The 17,080-nt window shown below is 42.7% G+C and overlaps 2 protein-coding genes across 9 annotated transcripts in view; both read right to left on the reverse strand.

The window, feature by feature from the left end:
• Positions 1–1,773, reverse strand: part of LOC311051675 (uncharacterized protein) — a gene marked incomplete at both ends in the record, with an annotated part of 49,894 nt that extends 48,121 nt beyond the window's left edge. The window contains one exon of the mRNA XM_084066258.1: positions 1,764–1,773. Coding sequence (XP_083922384.1) covers positions 1,764–1,773 — 10 coding nt within the window. The remainder of the gene's footprint in view (positions 1–1,763) is intronic.
• Positions 1,136–15,959, reverse strand: LOC311052254 (dynactin subunit 1-like). 8 transcript variants are annotated; one of them, XM_084067141.1, is made up of 19 exons: positions 15,916–15,959; positions 14,955–15,073; positions 14,105–14,233; positions 12,553–12,691; positions 12,017–12,184; positions 11,423–11,523; positions 10,096–10,261; positions 9,777–9,947; positions 7,694–7,829; positions 5,893–6,043; positions 5,669–5,802; positions 5,380–5,526; positions 5,087–5,282; positions 4,859–4,957; positions 4,445–4,546; positions 4,150–4,268; positions 3,788–3,965; positions 3,473–3,564; positions 1,136–3,319 (listed from the first exon to the last, which is right to left on the reverse strand). In XM_084067141.1, exons 12-16 carry the CDS (start codon positions 5,419–5,421, stop codon positions 4,237–4,239), a joined length of 471 nt encoding a protein of 156 aa, XP_083923267.1. In that variant the 5' UTR covers positions 5,422–5,526; positions 5,669–5,802; positions 5,893–6,043; positions 7,694–7,829; positions 9,777–9,947; positions 10,096–10,261; positions 11,423–11,523; positions 12,017–12,184; positions 12,553–12,691; positions 14,105–14,233; positions 14,955–15,073; positions 15,916–15,959; the 3' UTR covers positions 1,136–3,319; positions 3,473–3,564; positions 3,788–3,965; positions 4,150–4,236. The 8 variants fall into 8 exon arrangements, with proteins under 8 accessions (XP_083923267.1, XP_083923266.1, XP_083923264.1 ...); XM_084067140.1 differs by having other exon boundaries at positions 1,136–3,564; XM_084067138.1 differs by having other exon boundaries at positions 3,473–3,965.
• Between the last annotated feature and the right edge of the window lie 1,121 nt (positions 15,960–17,080).

Consider the following 17,080-nt stretch of genomic DNA (forward strand, 5'->3'; position numbering starts at 1 on the left):
GTAATATTACTCACCTCAGATAAAAGACAACGAAATGAAAGTAGATCAGTGATATATGAACCGAAATCAAGTAGAACCGTTTCCAATAGTAATCTATCATCGACCGGAGAGACCTAGTATCGAGCGACCTAGCATCCGCTGTAAACCTTGAGAACTGAGCCGAGCTCTGAAAGAACGGTGGATTTAAGGGGCGGGACAAAACAACAAGGGCTGTGATTGGTCTGACAAGCAGACATGCGTACATGCGAGAGGGCATCCCCGGGAATGCCCTCTCGCGTGTACGCAAGCACAGCCCCCCCCCCAGCCCGCACACACACACGCTGTTACACGCACGCACATGCGCACGCACCCAAACAACTCTATGACGTGCACACACAAACACGACACGAACACGACAAAAGCCCCGCCCCCCTTCCCCACACACACACACACACACACACACACACACTATTACAAGCACGCACATGCGCACGAACCAAAAATAGATACATTTGTTTTCAATGCAAACGTCATTTCACTAATTTAAAAGTTTAAGAGAAGAAGTTAGCGAAATATATAACAGCAATAATAATAATAATAATAATAATAATAGACATACATTGTAATATTTATTTAACAATGAATATCAATGAATCAATTATATCAATACTGCAATTGTAGAAACACTCTGTTACAAGTACAAGTCTGGTAATGAAAATGTACTTGAGTAAAAGTACAAAAGTATCGGCATCAAAATATACTTAAAGTGTGGTAGATTGTTGATAGTATTACATTACATTCTTCTCAGTAAAGTATGTTTACTAATGGCAGTGGATATGAATGAATGAATGAATTATTTGAATAGCTTGAATGCACAACATGGTACGTATGTCTATACATATGAAACACAATGTTATACATTATACCAGGGATCTTCAACAGGGGGTCCTCAGAGTTACTACAGGGGTCCGCCAAATCTTTGTGTGATATGATTTTTCTTTTTTTATATTAACCACTTGAACCCTAGCATCCCTTTTCTGAGGAGAACTTTAGCCAAAAATAGCCGATCTACAAGCTCACAACGCCTCGCAGTGCGAGGCGTTGTGAGCTTGTAGATCGGCTATTTTTGGCAAAGAGTTATAGGTGTAGAGGGAGAAAAGAGCAGCAAAAGTATATCTGAAACACCATTCTATACAATATAGAGGGGGTCCCTGCTTCATCTCTCTCTCTCAGCTAGGGGGTCCTTGGCCTGAAAACGTTGAAGACCCCTGCATTATACAATATATGCTGTACCACCCCCCAACGGGGGTCCCTGGCCTGAAAACGTTTAAGACCCCTATGACTGCCACATTTCTGTGCCCTTGTATTAGGTGTTACAGTGAATAATAAATCTACAGAATGAATATATGCTTCCAAAAAAGATGCACACCTTAAAGGATTTGTCTCTCAATGATCAAGTTATTTGAAACTTGTCCGCCATCTTATCATATAATGTAATCATCCATCTATATACATCTATGGTCTTGTATAAGATCATCCTGAACATTCCTCAAAGCCCCTTTGTTTAACTCATCACCCTATATCGGTTACATTCATCAAACAGGTGGTATACCTAGTTTGTGTAATCTGAATCAGAAAGAAAGTCAAGACTAGTGTATAAATGATGTTAACACACATTGTTAGCAAACACAAACCTGAAAATAAGTATATTTAAAACCAAATCTTATCAGATGGGGGTCTGTGGACAAATACATGTTAATCTTTTGTCGAAGCAGAACCAGTACTCCCTGTCATCGTCGAGAAGGTGAAGGGACAGCAGTTAAATAAATAATCTTTATTTATATTTCTAATTAAAGTTACAATTGTATCCTTTCACCAGACTCCCATGAACTACCAAAAGACAAAGTACAAAGTAACCAATAACGAAAATCATACCAAACATTAAAAACACTTACAATCAGCCCATCGTAACTGAAATAAAGAAAGTACAAATAGTCAAGGGAACCAATAAACTCTTGTGCTCTGCTGGGGTGCTGGGGGGGAATAGCCGAGAGCTGGCTACAGCTCCTCTTTATAGTGTCAGGCTCTAATCACACATGAGCTGAGAAGGGGAGTGACAGGTGTCTAGCCAAGACCAGGTCAGCATAGACACTAGGACAAATAATCATTAGTGAACACATAAGCATAGAAAGACTGTAGACTGAGGTGTTAATATTTGGAATTAACATATGCTTTATCGAGAGTGAGAGCTACTGTGATACTTCTTAGCTGTTGAATTTGAATCACTCTGCTGGGACGTGCATGACAGATTTCAGTGAAGGCCTCACCCAAGTAGTGCCATTATTTTAACTTTAGTAACTTTAACCTGGTTACTGTACTTACGAACTATAATGTATAACAGAGAACAGGAAAACAGTTACTTTAATGCGTTAGTTTAATCCCATGTTTCTCACAGCAGCATTAAGTCTGTCAAGTGCTTAAGTATGCACTATAATCCTGCTTCACCTGTTTTTCACTCCAGAATGTTTGTTCTCAAAGCTTAAACTTGATCTGCTAATGATTTGTGAAATGTCTCAGTTCCAGAACTGAGCCGTCCGAACTGCAGTCCCTGAGGCAGCATGTGGGCGACCTTCTAGATGGAGCTCAAGGCCTGCAAGAGGTCACACAGAAAATTCAAGGTGTAGTGTCTGCTACCCAGGAGCTGGTGGAACCACAGGCACCGGTTGCCAAACAGGCATTTGCCTGCCTGCTCTGCAGAGGTATTGTTTCCATTTTGCATCGGTAACACAGTAATAATCCAATATAGTATTGGAATTAGTGTTGTGACAACTGGCTTGAACGGTTAAAATATATTGACTGTATATAACATTTTGACATAAAAGAAAAAAATATGGATTGAGAGACAAGTAAATAAAATGTTAAGACTTTGCTTTTCAGGAAATAAAACAAAGAGAATCAAAAATCATTCAACAAATATGAATGGAGTCAGCTATCCATACTAGCATAGATAAATGTCTGATTTTCAAACCCAACTTTTTATCAAACCAAAATTGTATCTATTGATGACATCATGTCACAAGACGGACATTTGTCCCCCTAGACTAGTCCACACCAGTTATGGCTGGTGTGGACACTGAAAAATGTGTGTATAATATCAATGATAAATGATAAAATGTGTGTTTTTCTTGCGTGTATTTTTTCTTTCTTTTTCTAAATAGAAACAATGACACAGCCCATGCTGTCCTCCTGCTCCAAACGCCTGGTCGGGTGTCGTGTCTGTATTGCAGAGCGGGAGAACGGGCCTTGCCCAAATGCAGAATGTCAGAATGTCTCGAAATATCTGTAGAGTCAAGTGAAGAGACCATAGATCATAGTTATACTGCCACTACTTTCAGCTCATTTGCATTACAACATACCATTTGTTTATCGCAAATGAAATTGTAATCTCATAAAACTTTTAGTAACCAGGTTAAAGTTAAAAAGATGGCATTACTTGGGTGAGGCCTTCACTTAAATTTGTCAAATCTGTCCCAGCAGAGTGATTGAGGTCGCCCACATGCTGCCTCAGTGCCTGCAGTTCTGGAACTGAAACATTTCACAAATCATTAGCAGATCAAGTTTAAACTTTGAGAACAAGCTTTCGGGAGTGAAAAACAGGTGAAGCAGTATTTTGCAAATGGTTAGATAGAAGAAGCATTCATGCATGCGTCTTTCAAATTCACCGGCTAAACTGTCATATTTGCTCTCAGTATGAAAAAGAGCATCTGCTAAATGCCTACATTTTACAATCTATTTTGTCATCCAACACCTTTTTCTGGCCCTCCTCTGGTGCCACTGCCTGTTTGACATAGTCCTCATTGCGTCCTGTGGCAAACTTCACCTTCTCGAGTATAATGGGCAGTAGAGCTTCTGTCTCGAAAAAGCGCACTGTAACAACCATTAAGGTTTGAAGCCTTTCATTGACCACTTCAGAGACTTGAACAGTCCTGTAAAAACATACAAAAGACAAGGTAAGACATAACATGAAGTCTACACAGCTGATGGAGCATGCATGCATTGCGTGTGTGTGTGTGTGTGTGTGTGTGTGTGTGTGTGTGTGTGTGTGTGTGTGTGTGTGTGTGTGTGTGTGTGTGTGTGTGGGGGGGGGGGGGTATTGAGCTCATACCATACCTATGACATGGACTGTCAGGTGCTGTCGCTCCACCCTGAGTTTGAAGTGCTGTCCGTCAAGTGTAGGCCACCTGGTTGTGCCTGAGCTCATAGGAGGGCAGGTGGGAGGCTATCAGCACCTGGGGGAGTGTAAAATAATTTGGGCATCAATTATTTTCAGTTGGTCATGAATTAATATAGCTGCTGCAGGATGCATTAAACCTTAATGCATCCTGCTAAGTCACCCCTTAATGATTAAGTGGTGACTTAACGGTTTCACACGGGGCATCTTTGTATGTGTGCTGTAGACACATACCATTTTCATTCAGCTGAATGGCGTTGGTCGTCTTGCTGAGCTGGGTGAGCTCGGTCAGGATGGTCATCAACGAGGGTGGGATCTCGCCCCACACAGCTGGTCCTAGACACGCAAGAGGACAACGTACACAGTCAAATCCCCAGTGTTCATTCAACTTGTACACTAACTAGTGACCAGGAGATTATTTTTGGGAACTTGGGCGTGGGAGAATATGTAGTTGAGCAGGTTGGCCATGTCAGCTTTTTTTTCTTCACGAAGTGCAAATACACACTTGAACACTTGAACAACACTCAACAGGTCTTCACATTGCCCCTTGGTTAGTCGCCTAAGTAGCCTAAGCTTCAAAACAATGATATGTGAAGGGTGGAGGATGACGGGCAGAAAGAGCGCTAGTATATCCTAGGATATACTCACTTCTGAACTGCACAATGCTCCGAGTGTTCATGAAGAAGACCTCTCTCTCTCTGACTTCCTGTTCAGAGTAGCAGCATGGCTGTCGAGGATGTTGGCGATCTGGAAATGAGGGATAACATTCCATGTTCATAATTAAACCATTTGTCTTGATTTGAAGTAAGAAAGAACCCGTCTGAATCATGTGAATAAATATACAGCCTCATTTAGAAACGAGCGCTCGTGCATTACCTGCTGGGTGCTGGCTTGGGAACTGGCACAGCACTGAGGTTATGTTGCTGACATACTGTGTCATGTCTTTCTTGACAGCCTTCTCAACAGCAGGGAGAATGTGACCAGACACACTGGTCATGATGTCCTGCAGCTCCAACACTGGCAAGGAGGGATCTCGCACGGTCTTCATCAGCCTCTCCACCCGCTCCCTAAGCTGGGGAGATAGAAAGAACAGCATGTTTATCAACCACTGTACTGTGTTGCTATTAGCTAGGTAGGTGTTTGTTTCTTGTGCACGCGTGAACTCGGACCGTGATGCAGAAGAAGGGTTCGGGCAGGCAGTAGCCATTCATGATGTGGATCAGGTGGTCCAGTGTACTGTGGAACACTCTGTGTAGCTTCTCCCCTCTCAATGCTACAGCCTGGATAGTGGGCAGGGCCCCTGTGTGCAGCTCCGCCTTAGGGACAAAAACACATAGTTAGAGGAGCATATGAACCCTAGCGTCCCTATTCTGGGGATGCCGAAATAGGTGAACATACAAGCTCACAGGCTTGTAGATCGGCAATGACACAAGAACAGGCGTAGTCCACATAATATACCTGCTGCTCTCTGCTGGGGTCGTCCAGTTGGAGCTTGGCAATGACGCAGCCAGGCTCTAGTGCAGCCCCGGCCCTCTCACATAATGAATACAACCAGACTCTGAAGCGGTCAGAGTCATCACCATCTTCATCACCTGGAAAACACACATGTTAATGCAGTTTACATCTATAAATTCATGTCCATGAAATTAGGCCGAATTTGCTCTTTCATCTGGATATCACACCTCCATCTCAGCATAGCACTGGCCAGAGAACACGTGCCCACCGTCCTCTACAGTGTACTGGATGACTTTTCCTGCCGAGGGCGAGCGCAGCAGCGACGGGTCATTCTCCTTCTCAAAAACACAAGTCGTGTTCCCGATAGTGATGGGATACCTGCAAAATACAAAACAAACAGTACTAACCAAGTTTAACCATTGAATATTGTATATACAAATCAGAATGGCAGGGAGGATTGTGCACAAAATGCCCCAAAAATAGGCATTGGTCACCCCCCAAAAATAGGCAATCTGCAAGCTCCCAACGCGCCGGGGTGCGAGTCGACGTGTTGTGAGCTTGCAGATCGGCTATTTTCAGCATGCCACAGCGTCATACGATGAAGGTTAATTGAGGTTCTAAACATTAAACAGCAATGTGTCCACCTCCTCTTTCATGTACAGTAGGTGGTACAGCTGCTGCCGTCATATGAGAGCAGAAGGCCTCAGTCGCTGAGGCGATGGACATACACCTCGGCAGATGCATGGTTCATGATGGTTTTCTACCAGTGTCAATTGCCTATGTAATCCTGGCCGCTACTCTCCCAGCCTAGGGAGAGCCCAGAACTGAGCTCAATGCCTCCTTCAATGCATGAGGAGCTAGCAAGGCGCTTCTTATCACCTGACAGGGGGGAGGTTCCACAGTTGGACGTAGTGCGTGGAAGGAACACGTTATTCCAACCAGTTCCTTTCCCCTCCATCACCAGGGGGAGGCAGTATAGAGACCAGGATTACTGCATGTTTTTGTGAGGGTACCTACCTACCCTAAGGGACACAGGGAGAACATGCAAACTCCACACAGAAAGGCCCCTTCAACAACCCCACCTAGGGTATGGGCACTGATGCCCACAGCGTCCCCGGCGGGAATCGAACCGAGGACCTTCTAGCTGTGAGGCTTGTGTGTTTTCTATCCTGACATCAGCAGATCTGGGGGCAGGTTCATATTCTAGTGGACAGACACCCATTTAAACCTGAGGCCCATTCTAAAAACGCCTTCTAAATCCAGACCTAAGTTTCTGAAAAACATATTTCTTCAATAATTACAAAAAAATGTATGTTGCTATGTACTGTACATAGCAACAACAACCCCAAAAGGGGTCCCCGTCCTGAAAGGTCTAGTTACAAAAAGGGCTTCCCGCCCAAAATGGGTTAAGACGGTACTTTGTTTATTCTTTTTGTACCTTTCCAGTGAGTGCAGGAAGTTGGACACACTGTTCCTCAGGTTGACATGGGCTACATGGAGAGCACCGCTCACCATCCCCAGCATGGTGTCCGGACGCTCTGCCTGCCCTGCACACACAGCACTATACTCATCCTAACGGTCTTCGGTTTTATCATAAAACTAAAACAAAGTGGCCATTTCAATGTGTTGAGAACAATGAGAACAATGCCAGTCAGATCAAGCTTCCATCTACCATAGTCTAATCACACACTTGACTGCGTACACTCTGTTTGACTAGAACACAGCATGGGGACATAATGGCAAAATAACATTTTTAGATCCATGTCGTACAATCATCATCACATAACACAACAATGACTTGAGGTTACAGTGATTTCTTAATGCCATAAGACAGTGGTTCTCAAAGTGAGGTCCAGGGACCCTCAGGGTTCCTTGGGGGGGGGGGGGGGGGTTCCGAATGGACCCTTAACAGGTCTGTAACTCTGAAGATATGGGGGTCTTTGAAAAAATACCACTGCCATAAGAAATGTGGTCCTACATGCTACATGTCCCTCATAGGTCGCCCCCAAATGGGAGATATGGCTGTACCTGCATCTTCTCTGAGAAGAGCCTGTCCAGCCAGCCAGTCTCAATGCGGTTATGCTGGAAGCTCTTTATGAGGTACTCTACAGTGGTCCTGAAGTCCCCCCTGATAGACAGTTCCTTCACAGCCACCACCATGTTACTACAGTATGTAGAGACAAAGACAACTGTTAAAATCTCACTGGGTGTCGTTCACATCATACAAAACAGAAACCCATCAACCCTAGCGTCCTGATGTGGGGTATGTCATTATTACAGATGAAGATGTTTGTAGTGTAGGGCAGTGGTTCTCAAACTTTTTCATGTCAAGGACCCCTAAATTGACACTTATTAGCCCGCGGACCCCCATTTGAAAAGATATGCCAGGGACCCCCATAAGAGAAGATTTTTACGGCTCTAGCAGTGATTCTCAACCATTTTAATTTGAAGGACCCCCAGTTTGTCATGCATTAGGGCTACGGACCCCCATTTAATGGCATTTATATCTCTGGGACCCCAATTTATATTGTAAAATCAATGTTAATTTAACTCTGAGAGTGTACATATGGAACCAAATGGACCCGTTAGGGTCCATTTGGTTCCATTTGGACACTCTCAGAGTTACAGACCCATAAGGGCCCATTTGGTGCCTAATCTATCATTGATTGATTGATTGATGTACTTTATTTAGTAAGACATGAGAACAGTACATGGCAGTACATAACAGTACACGGAAGTACAAATTCGCAATACAAGGTCTACTAAACTGGATAGCTCAGTTAAGCACGTAGCTTGTTTAAGATGAGATCCCCACGCACACAAATCATGTTGACATATAAGAGACAGACAGATATACACACTACTATACAGAATGTCATACAAGCAGTTTACAGGTTACTGGTATGAAGTATGAAGGGTGAAAAATATGTACAAAAAAGAAAGAGAGGGGGGGGGGGGTAGGTTAGGTTAGGACATGGGGTAGGTTAGGACTTGGACAGGGGAAATCATTTAGCTGGGGACCCTCTGGAACTCCCTCAAGGACCCCTGGGGGTCCCCGGACCCCACTTTGAGAACCATGGGTGTAGAGGGAAGAAAAAAAGAAGCGATCAAGTATTAGACCGCTGGAGGACCCCGGTCAACAAAGAATATAGGGTTTAAGTGGTTACAGAGTTCAAGGGATAGTTTGGATTTTTGGGGAATTGCACTATTCTTTCCGACTTACCCAGACTAAAGAGTCAAACAACCTCATTAACAACTTATTAATGTCACTGCATGCAGTTTGAAGCTATGTTGAATGGTGAGCTTATTACCTAGTTGAGTTCAATTCATGAATGGCTATGGAAACATGTAGCAGCTCCTCTCAAAAGTACTAATCGAAAGCATTTCTTTTTCTTTTTTTTTAAAATATATTTTTGGGGCTTTTTTGCCTTTATTGATAGATGACAGTAGACTGACAGGAAATGGGGAGAGAGATGGGGGGGGGGGTGACACGCAGCAAAGGTCGTCGGGATCGGGAGTCGAACCCGCGACACGCTGTCAGGCTGGCATTGCAGCCTAGGGTGCCTGAACCGCCACACTGCGGCCCAGGCCATCGATAGCATCTTTAACCCATCGAGACCTGAAGCCGATTCTACATGTCTCCTAAATCTCAACAGTATTCTGAAAAACGTATGTTTCTATATCAGTGGTGTTCAATCTTTTTCATGTCAAGGACCCCCAAAATTATATGTATTTGGCCGCGGACCCCCATCAAAATATTTTGTTCCAGGGACCCCCCAGAAGCAACGATTTGAGTTAAAAATGTTCGCTTTAAAAATATATATATTCAAAGATTTGCACACATTTTCACAAATTTTCAAAAATAGCAGATCTACAAGCTTGTAGCGCGGCATGAGCTTGTATATCTGCTATTTTTGAATAGCCCAAAGTGTAAAATAATGCTTTTTAGTTCAAATCTAAAAATGACACAGTTCCAGGTCTTAATTAAGTAGGAAATATTGCGCAAGTGCCCCAAATACGGAACGCTCCCATGAACAAAGGGCAGAATTGACATTTCCATCATTTTTCACTGACTGACACTGTATCATCCAGTGAGGGTGAGTGTACTCACCAAATGGCCTCTGATTTGCTGGTGATTCTCTCCCCAGGATAAGCAGTGTCAGGAGAAGCAGTGTCCAAACTCATGCAGGCCTCCAGCCGCAACCACGCTGAAGTAACCCCAAACGTTCTTATTGCTGCGGAGGTTCAGCACTTGGACCGTTCCCGAGCTCAGCTTGAAACCCTACAACAACAACACATCAAACAAATACTTCATCAGAGCCCCTTCAATTTGGACTTTTTTTTTAAGTTAAATAAATGACAGTAGCACTGAGGGTTTTACTGTGTATAAATTCTACGTCCGTTGTGGAGAGAGAGACAGTGGCACATACCTCATCAGGGTTTTTGCTGGTGATACGGGATGCAATGACGTGGCCGCGAGGGGAGGGGGCCGTGACCAGACCTTCAAAGTCAATGGGACAATCACCCCAGGGCTGGACCGACCCCATACAACATCCTAATGTCTTTGATACGGTACAAAGGGATTCCAATGGAAATCTGACAGGAGAGGATTAACATGTTCAACTTGATGCTCTTCTCTGGACAGTGAAATACGGAACAAATATCAGTTAAATATAACGGTGACCAGATGGTTAAATTTGCACACTCTTTGAGTTACACATGGATAATCTAGAACGGGGTGCACCACAGAGCACATATATGCGGCAGGCTGGGTGGCCTACCCAGGGCTATGTACTGTATTAGGCCTGTCACAATTATTGCATAATCACCTTCTAGCAACTATTTGAGCTAGTTGCAATTATTTTGCATAAATCATTAGAATAGTTTCTATTCATCTGTATAAAAACAGTTGGCTAAAACTAACAGAAATGTAATATTTACATCATTGTTTCCACTTCATTGTCCACTTTCAACCTGGCGTCCCTATTTTGAGCATTTAGGGCAAAAATAATTTGCCCAGCTTCATGCCCCACTCTGCATCTGTGATGACCGAGTGAAACTTCTCTTGTTACTCTTCATACAAGTGGCAGAGATGGGCTCCAACCATGGCCACAGCCTGACAATAGTGCTCAGTTGGCCCAACCATTTGTTTTAAAGTCACAAGCCTTCAGAATACTAAACCTTGTATTAAACGCCTACAAAAAAAGGTCATGTGGTTTTGCAGGAAGAAATCTGCTCTCCTCAGAGTACCACAAAGGACATATCAAAGCTTGTAGTAGATACAGCTTACAAATACCGTGGTTTCTGGTTAAGTAGCATTCTGTCCTCAATACACTTAAGCCCCTTTCCCACTGTACAAAAACTCCACTAACTAACATCTAGCTTTTATCTTTACTGGTAAAGGTTACAATCAGCTCCTGGGACATAATAATGACTAGTAGGTACAGTATTTATTAGCTCCGATCGGCAGTGATGAAAACATAATTCCCAGGTAGACAATCACATCTTTGACCCTTTTCCGGCATGTTGCTATGAGAGAGATTCTCCTGATTCGATGGGAAGAGGGAATATGGAGACCATAGGCTCTATAGTGTGAGTATTTCACTCTATACTAACAGCCATAATCATTTCAATCCAATGTCATGCCCCCCACCGGCCCAAGTCTATGGAACACACTCATTTCTGCTTATTAAGAACAAATTTGTTATATAACCTGTCTGGTTAAATGAAGAAGACACGTTAAAGACACTGACCCACCTTGAGCCTGTTGTTCTCATTCTTCAGTTGTTTGATGCAGAGTCTCTGAGAGAGAGTGTCAGCAGTGGAGAGTCCAACACCTGCACCCGACACCATGCCTGCTGTGGGGATAAGAGATATTAGTTATCAGCACAAGACCTGGAAAAACACTGAAAAATAGAAGTAATGCTTTTTGGGTTATGCAAAAACATTGTGTTGACATGAGTTCGTTCAACGAAATCCAGTGTAACATCTAGGAATTAAGTATTGAGAATCTTTGGCATGCAAGAGCAAAACAGACAAGTATAGACAACAACTACAGTATGAAGTGACAGAAGCCAGTATGACTTCAGTGTGCAGGTATCTTTTTGTTTTTTCTGTAAGTTATAAGGAGGTGCAGAGACGGAAAGGAAAGGAAACAAGATACATAGACACACACAAAGAGGCGACAGAGAGGGAATCAGCGGGTGTTAGGGTCACGTAGGGGTTTAATCAGCACCTGGGTCTGACTTCATCTTTCACCACATAACTAAGTTTAAAGTATTTTAAAGTATAATTTTGTACTGTATGTGGCAAACGAAGACAATACAATGAATGTCAGATTGATTTCCGTACCCTCCCAACATCCCTGAGACAATGTCAGCTATGCCTGATGGGATGTTCGTCTCAGCCCGCCGATGGTCATCTTTTATTGGCTGTTGATGGGCAGCTTCAGCTCTGCCTTCTCGGATTCCAGTTGGTCGATGTCGGCCTGCAGAGCATCCATGGTTTCCTCAAACTCCCCTAAGAAAAACATTGCTGTTATGGAGCAGACTGATACTAAACATCTGAGAAGAAGATATCTCCAAAATGCTGAATCACTTCCATCAGTGGCAAGAAAGATTTCACAACTTGTGAAAGTTTATTCTATTCAAAGCGTTTTACAGCAGCAGAGCAGAGCACCTATTACTTACTTTAAGCGTGTATTCCAGTGTTGCATTTACTTCTAGTCATGGCTTGTATATGGATGAATATTTGAGAATGACGTACATTTGCCTTCAGTCAATTATGAGTGGTGTGTATATTGAGACTATAGGGCTTGAGCCTATATGTGATTATGTTACAATTACTACAGCTCACATGCAAGTGCATGTTTTGAAAAACAATCCTACTTCTTTCTTCTTGAGCAGTGTCTTCTTGAGCAGTGTCAGCGTCTGTATCTTCTCCACACGTTCATCTGCGTCTTGATGAGCTGTCCAGCTTCTTCTCCAGCAGACTCAAGCGCATGCTGGCCTCACTCAGCTCCTCTCCCTGGAAAACACAACATTACCTCCATTTATTTACACTTCCTTTTTAAACCACTCTTCTAAAGTTCTGTACTAATATTCTCTGGATTCTCTAGTGTCTGGATTGGATCACAGTTGGGATCACAATGACTCTTTATCTTTTATGACAGACTGAACACTTTAGGACGTTACTTCACTTATCCGATTACAAAATCCTGAGTGGACTGAGGGTCCACTTATACAAAACACTTGTATAGATTGTATAGTGAGTGCCAGACAAGTACCACTTGAGAACTTAAGCTAATGGTCAGGTGATTAAACTAATTAAAACACAAATTTACATTGAAACACCATTTCTAACCACAGACTGGCCCTCATTTATCAAAGCAGCGTATAAACCGCCATATATTTTTCCATATATTCGGCCGTACAACAACGTCGAAGTCACATTTATCAACGCATCCTACACAGCTGATCCGAGCGTACACTTGGTCCCAGCGTTGATAAATGTCACGGCTGAATTTAAATAACACGCCCTTAAATTTTCTCAAAACGCCCCAATTTTACGACATGAAGACGAACCAGAATACAACCAAAGACATGAAAAGCCAATAAGAAACAGGTTCCCCCGCTGGCCTCGCCGCACACGCCTCTCTCTCTCGCTCTCTCTCTCTCTCTCTCTCTCTCTCTCACACACAAACACACACACACACACACACACGCGCCCGCCCAACTTTGTCTTTCATGTCCGTGTCCGTAGCGTAGCGGTACATGAGACTCGGGCGGAATGCATTGATTCCGTGCCGCCACGTTAATATTGGAGCGTCGGGTTTATATCCTTAACCCAGCCAGGTTGTGTAGCCTACATAACTCTCTATGACATAACTCCATAACATAGGACAAGCTACTGTAAGTTTGGAGACCTCACTGTCAGTGAAAAGATGCTCGGGGCTCCCGAAAATTCTCTCGCAGAAGCACTGCTGCGCTGCCACGCTGAAAATAGCAGATCTACAAGCTCACAACGCGTCGCAATGCGACCTGTTGTGAGCTTGTAGATCTGCTATTTTCAAATAGCCAATGCAGCCATGCAGATCTGCAAGCTTAACTGAATGACTGTTAAAGCAGTTTGTTTAAATTACTTTATAAAATGTTATATTTTCACAGCGATTATTTATTAGTGTAGATATACATTTAGGAGTGGATTATGTGTCCAGATGCTTGTCAGACAGTCAGACAATGGTGCTCCGCAGGTCTAGGATGGAATAAACGGGCGCAGCCAACGTCAACAACTGGTCTCGACCAGACGTGAGATCTCAGCGTAAAGTAGGATGAAGCCCACGTCAGGATATATTGATAAATGCCGAAAGGTGCGGTGATTACGCCGTACGCTCATTATTCGGGCTGCACCGCGTTGATAAATGAGGGCCACTGTCCCTACCTTGATCTTAAGTGACTTCTTAAGCTCCTTAATGACGGTCTCTCTGTCCTCCAGCTTCATATCAAGACCCTCTGCATCAGTGATGTCTGCTCTCAGAGCTGCTGCGTGCAGCTTCGCCGGTGGAGAGTTCTGGGAAATGACAAAGGCAACATCTAAAACTGGGTTGAAAAACAAGGCCCTGCTTCAGTTAGAGCAGTGTTTATCAACCTTTTTGGTGCCAAGGCACACCTGGCATAGCCAATATATCCCAGGGCACACCTAGAATTTAGCGGCTGGCCCTGGGTTCATCTCTTCTTTGCTGGTGGAGCTCTCATCATCTTGTAGTAATAATACTGAGTGCCAAAGCATGTACCCTGTGCCCCTTTTATACAGTACCAGGTAGGACAACATATTTGCATTCCTATGGGTGATGGTCGCTACACTGAATGGCCGTATCGATTGACGGACAATCACCGCTATTGTTCTCGAGGGGCTGGGTTCACACTTTCTTCAAACGTTGCGGCACACCTCAGCAGTACTCGCGGCCCAAAATTGGGCCCTTTGCCAGGGTTGATAAACACTGTGCTAGAGTAATTTGATGATGCGAAACTGAAGGAGGAGCCATGTTGAACACAGTGTGTGTTAGAACATGTACACGTGTAGTCACGGCGCTGTTTGCTTTAAACTTAAATCCATATTCTTTGGTAGTAACCATGGATTAGTGACTTAAGGAATGCCTAAAACATACTGTAAAAGAGAAAAAACATAGTCTATGTCTTGCTTCCATTTTCAATACTACCATTTTAAACATCTTCTACCTCAATAGTACCCTGTTGAATATATAGTGAATATACATTAAATGTTGTTTTACTTGGTTCTGAGGCTTCTCTGAGTCATCCTCTCCCTCTTGCATGGCAGTGGCCATCTCGTTCATGGTTGTAAACATGACAGTGACAGGCAGGCACTCATAGGGGTTGGCGTTCCATAGATCTGGCACAGATAAATGAATGGACATAATAATGTGTACAAGATACAGAAGAACAGTGGAACATGCTATACAGTACATGACATGCATCTATTGGTTGCTTTTAGGGGTGCAACGGTTAATTAAGAACTATCGGTTGAATTGATTACAAAAGATCCATTTGATAATATATAAAAAATAAAACAAATTTGGTTAATCGAAAAAGTAATCGTTAGAATAATCACTATAAGAATTATGGATAGTTGCAGCCCTAGTTGCATTCAATGCACTATTTTGACAGAGGGATTAGGAGGAGGAGGGGTTCAACATTCTGGGTTGTACTGCATGTATTTTTCATAGTTTATTTGCAGCAGGCATGTAAACATTTGAGTACTTTTACTTTTGATAATTTAAGTACTTTTTGATGCCAATACTTTTGTACCTTTACTCAAGTAAATTCTCAAGTGAATTCTGGACTTTTACTTGTAATTTCTACATTGCAGTATTGATGCATTTACTCAAGTAAAACATTTGAGTATTTCCCACCACTCCACTACTCACACGTTACCTAACCAACATTATTTTTTGGCAGACATGGAACATTTGGGAGTTGAAAAGCACCAGGTGCTACGTTTTATATGCAACCAGAAACGTCAGAATATCAGAATTATCTTGTCTTTAAAACGAACGCTAAGCCAATAGGTCCATGTTAGCATAATAGTTAGCCACATTAGCCACTGAGCCAAACCAACTAACTCTGGGCTCGATCAAATAGGGGAAATATAGACTTCTTGATGTTATAGGTAGTGTTAACTAACGTAACACAGACACTGTGACTTCGCTATGTAGATATAAAACATATACAAACCTTTTCTTTTCATTTGGGTCGCCGGATCGGAGCGTGCGCTAAAACACTTCCGGATACAGTCAGTGACGTCAGACGTAGGGTTCAACCAATAGATAGACGCGTCGCGCGTTCGCCGCTTACGGCCGCCATTATAGTAGTTTCTTTCAGTCAAATGAACTACACATTGTAAAAGTGGATTGTGCCCACAGGCAATGTAGGTAAACAAATAATATACATGCTGTTGGGTACAAAAATAACCAAAAATAACCCAATACCATATAAATAACCCAAAATGGGTAAAACTAAGTACATAAAAACAAATCATTAGGAGTCATGGTTAACATCAGTTACATTATCATCGTGCATAGCAATGCACCTCAAGTAGTGACTGTGTCTGTTTTTAATTACATTATTGTTTCATAGAGACACTATATCAATCAATCTGTCAATATGATTACCATTGTATTGACATATTAGTTTGTGCAATGATAGATCTTACAAAACTGTTGCATGACCAGCACAAGACATAATCAAAATGAATATTCATTCTCATAGTGGGATATGGTATGATACACTCCCTGGCCTTAACACGGTGCTCATCTCAAAATAACTGACTTCACTAAAGGGAAAAAGCAACTGCACCCATGTGAACTTGAGACAACGAGGGGACTGAGCAGCAGTTCGGATCCATGTAGAACGGGTCATTGGTCTTGTGAGGGACAAGTACACCATATTACAAAGCACATTACCCATCTCTATCTCTACCAGACTGCAACTCCAGGAGAGCGAGAGCCTACATCTCTTGACAAGATGGTCAGAGTTTGCTGTGCTCTGTGCAACATTTATCCATCTGTTGTCCCTTCAGAATAGCATGGGTTTCAGTAACATTGTGTAGCACAGCAATGTACATCACACATTTGAATGATGTCGTTTTGTAAACAGGTGGCAGTGAAATATATGGCTTTTCTTTGCTTTTTAATAATTTAATCTGGTAATAATTTATGAGTCATGACAGTCCAATAACAATCTCATATACACAGATGAGATGGTTAATATTCTGTAGATATATTTTTTTCAGTTTTTCTGTTATGTTATCAGGTCATCAGGAGGTCTTGCATGCTGGTAACAAAATCAGACATATTCTTTGATTATTGATTGTGTTTGGCCATGTTTACTATTAGAAATG

Source organism: Gymnoscopelus microlampas, assembly GCF_963454915.1.
Source record: "Gymnoscopelus microlampas genome assembly, chromosome: 9".
Lineage (NCBI taxonomy): Eukaryota > Metazoa > Chordata > Actinopteri > Myctophiformes > Myctophidae > Gymnoscopelus > Gymnoscopelus microlampas.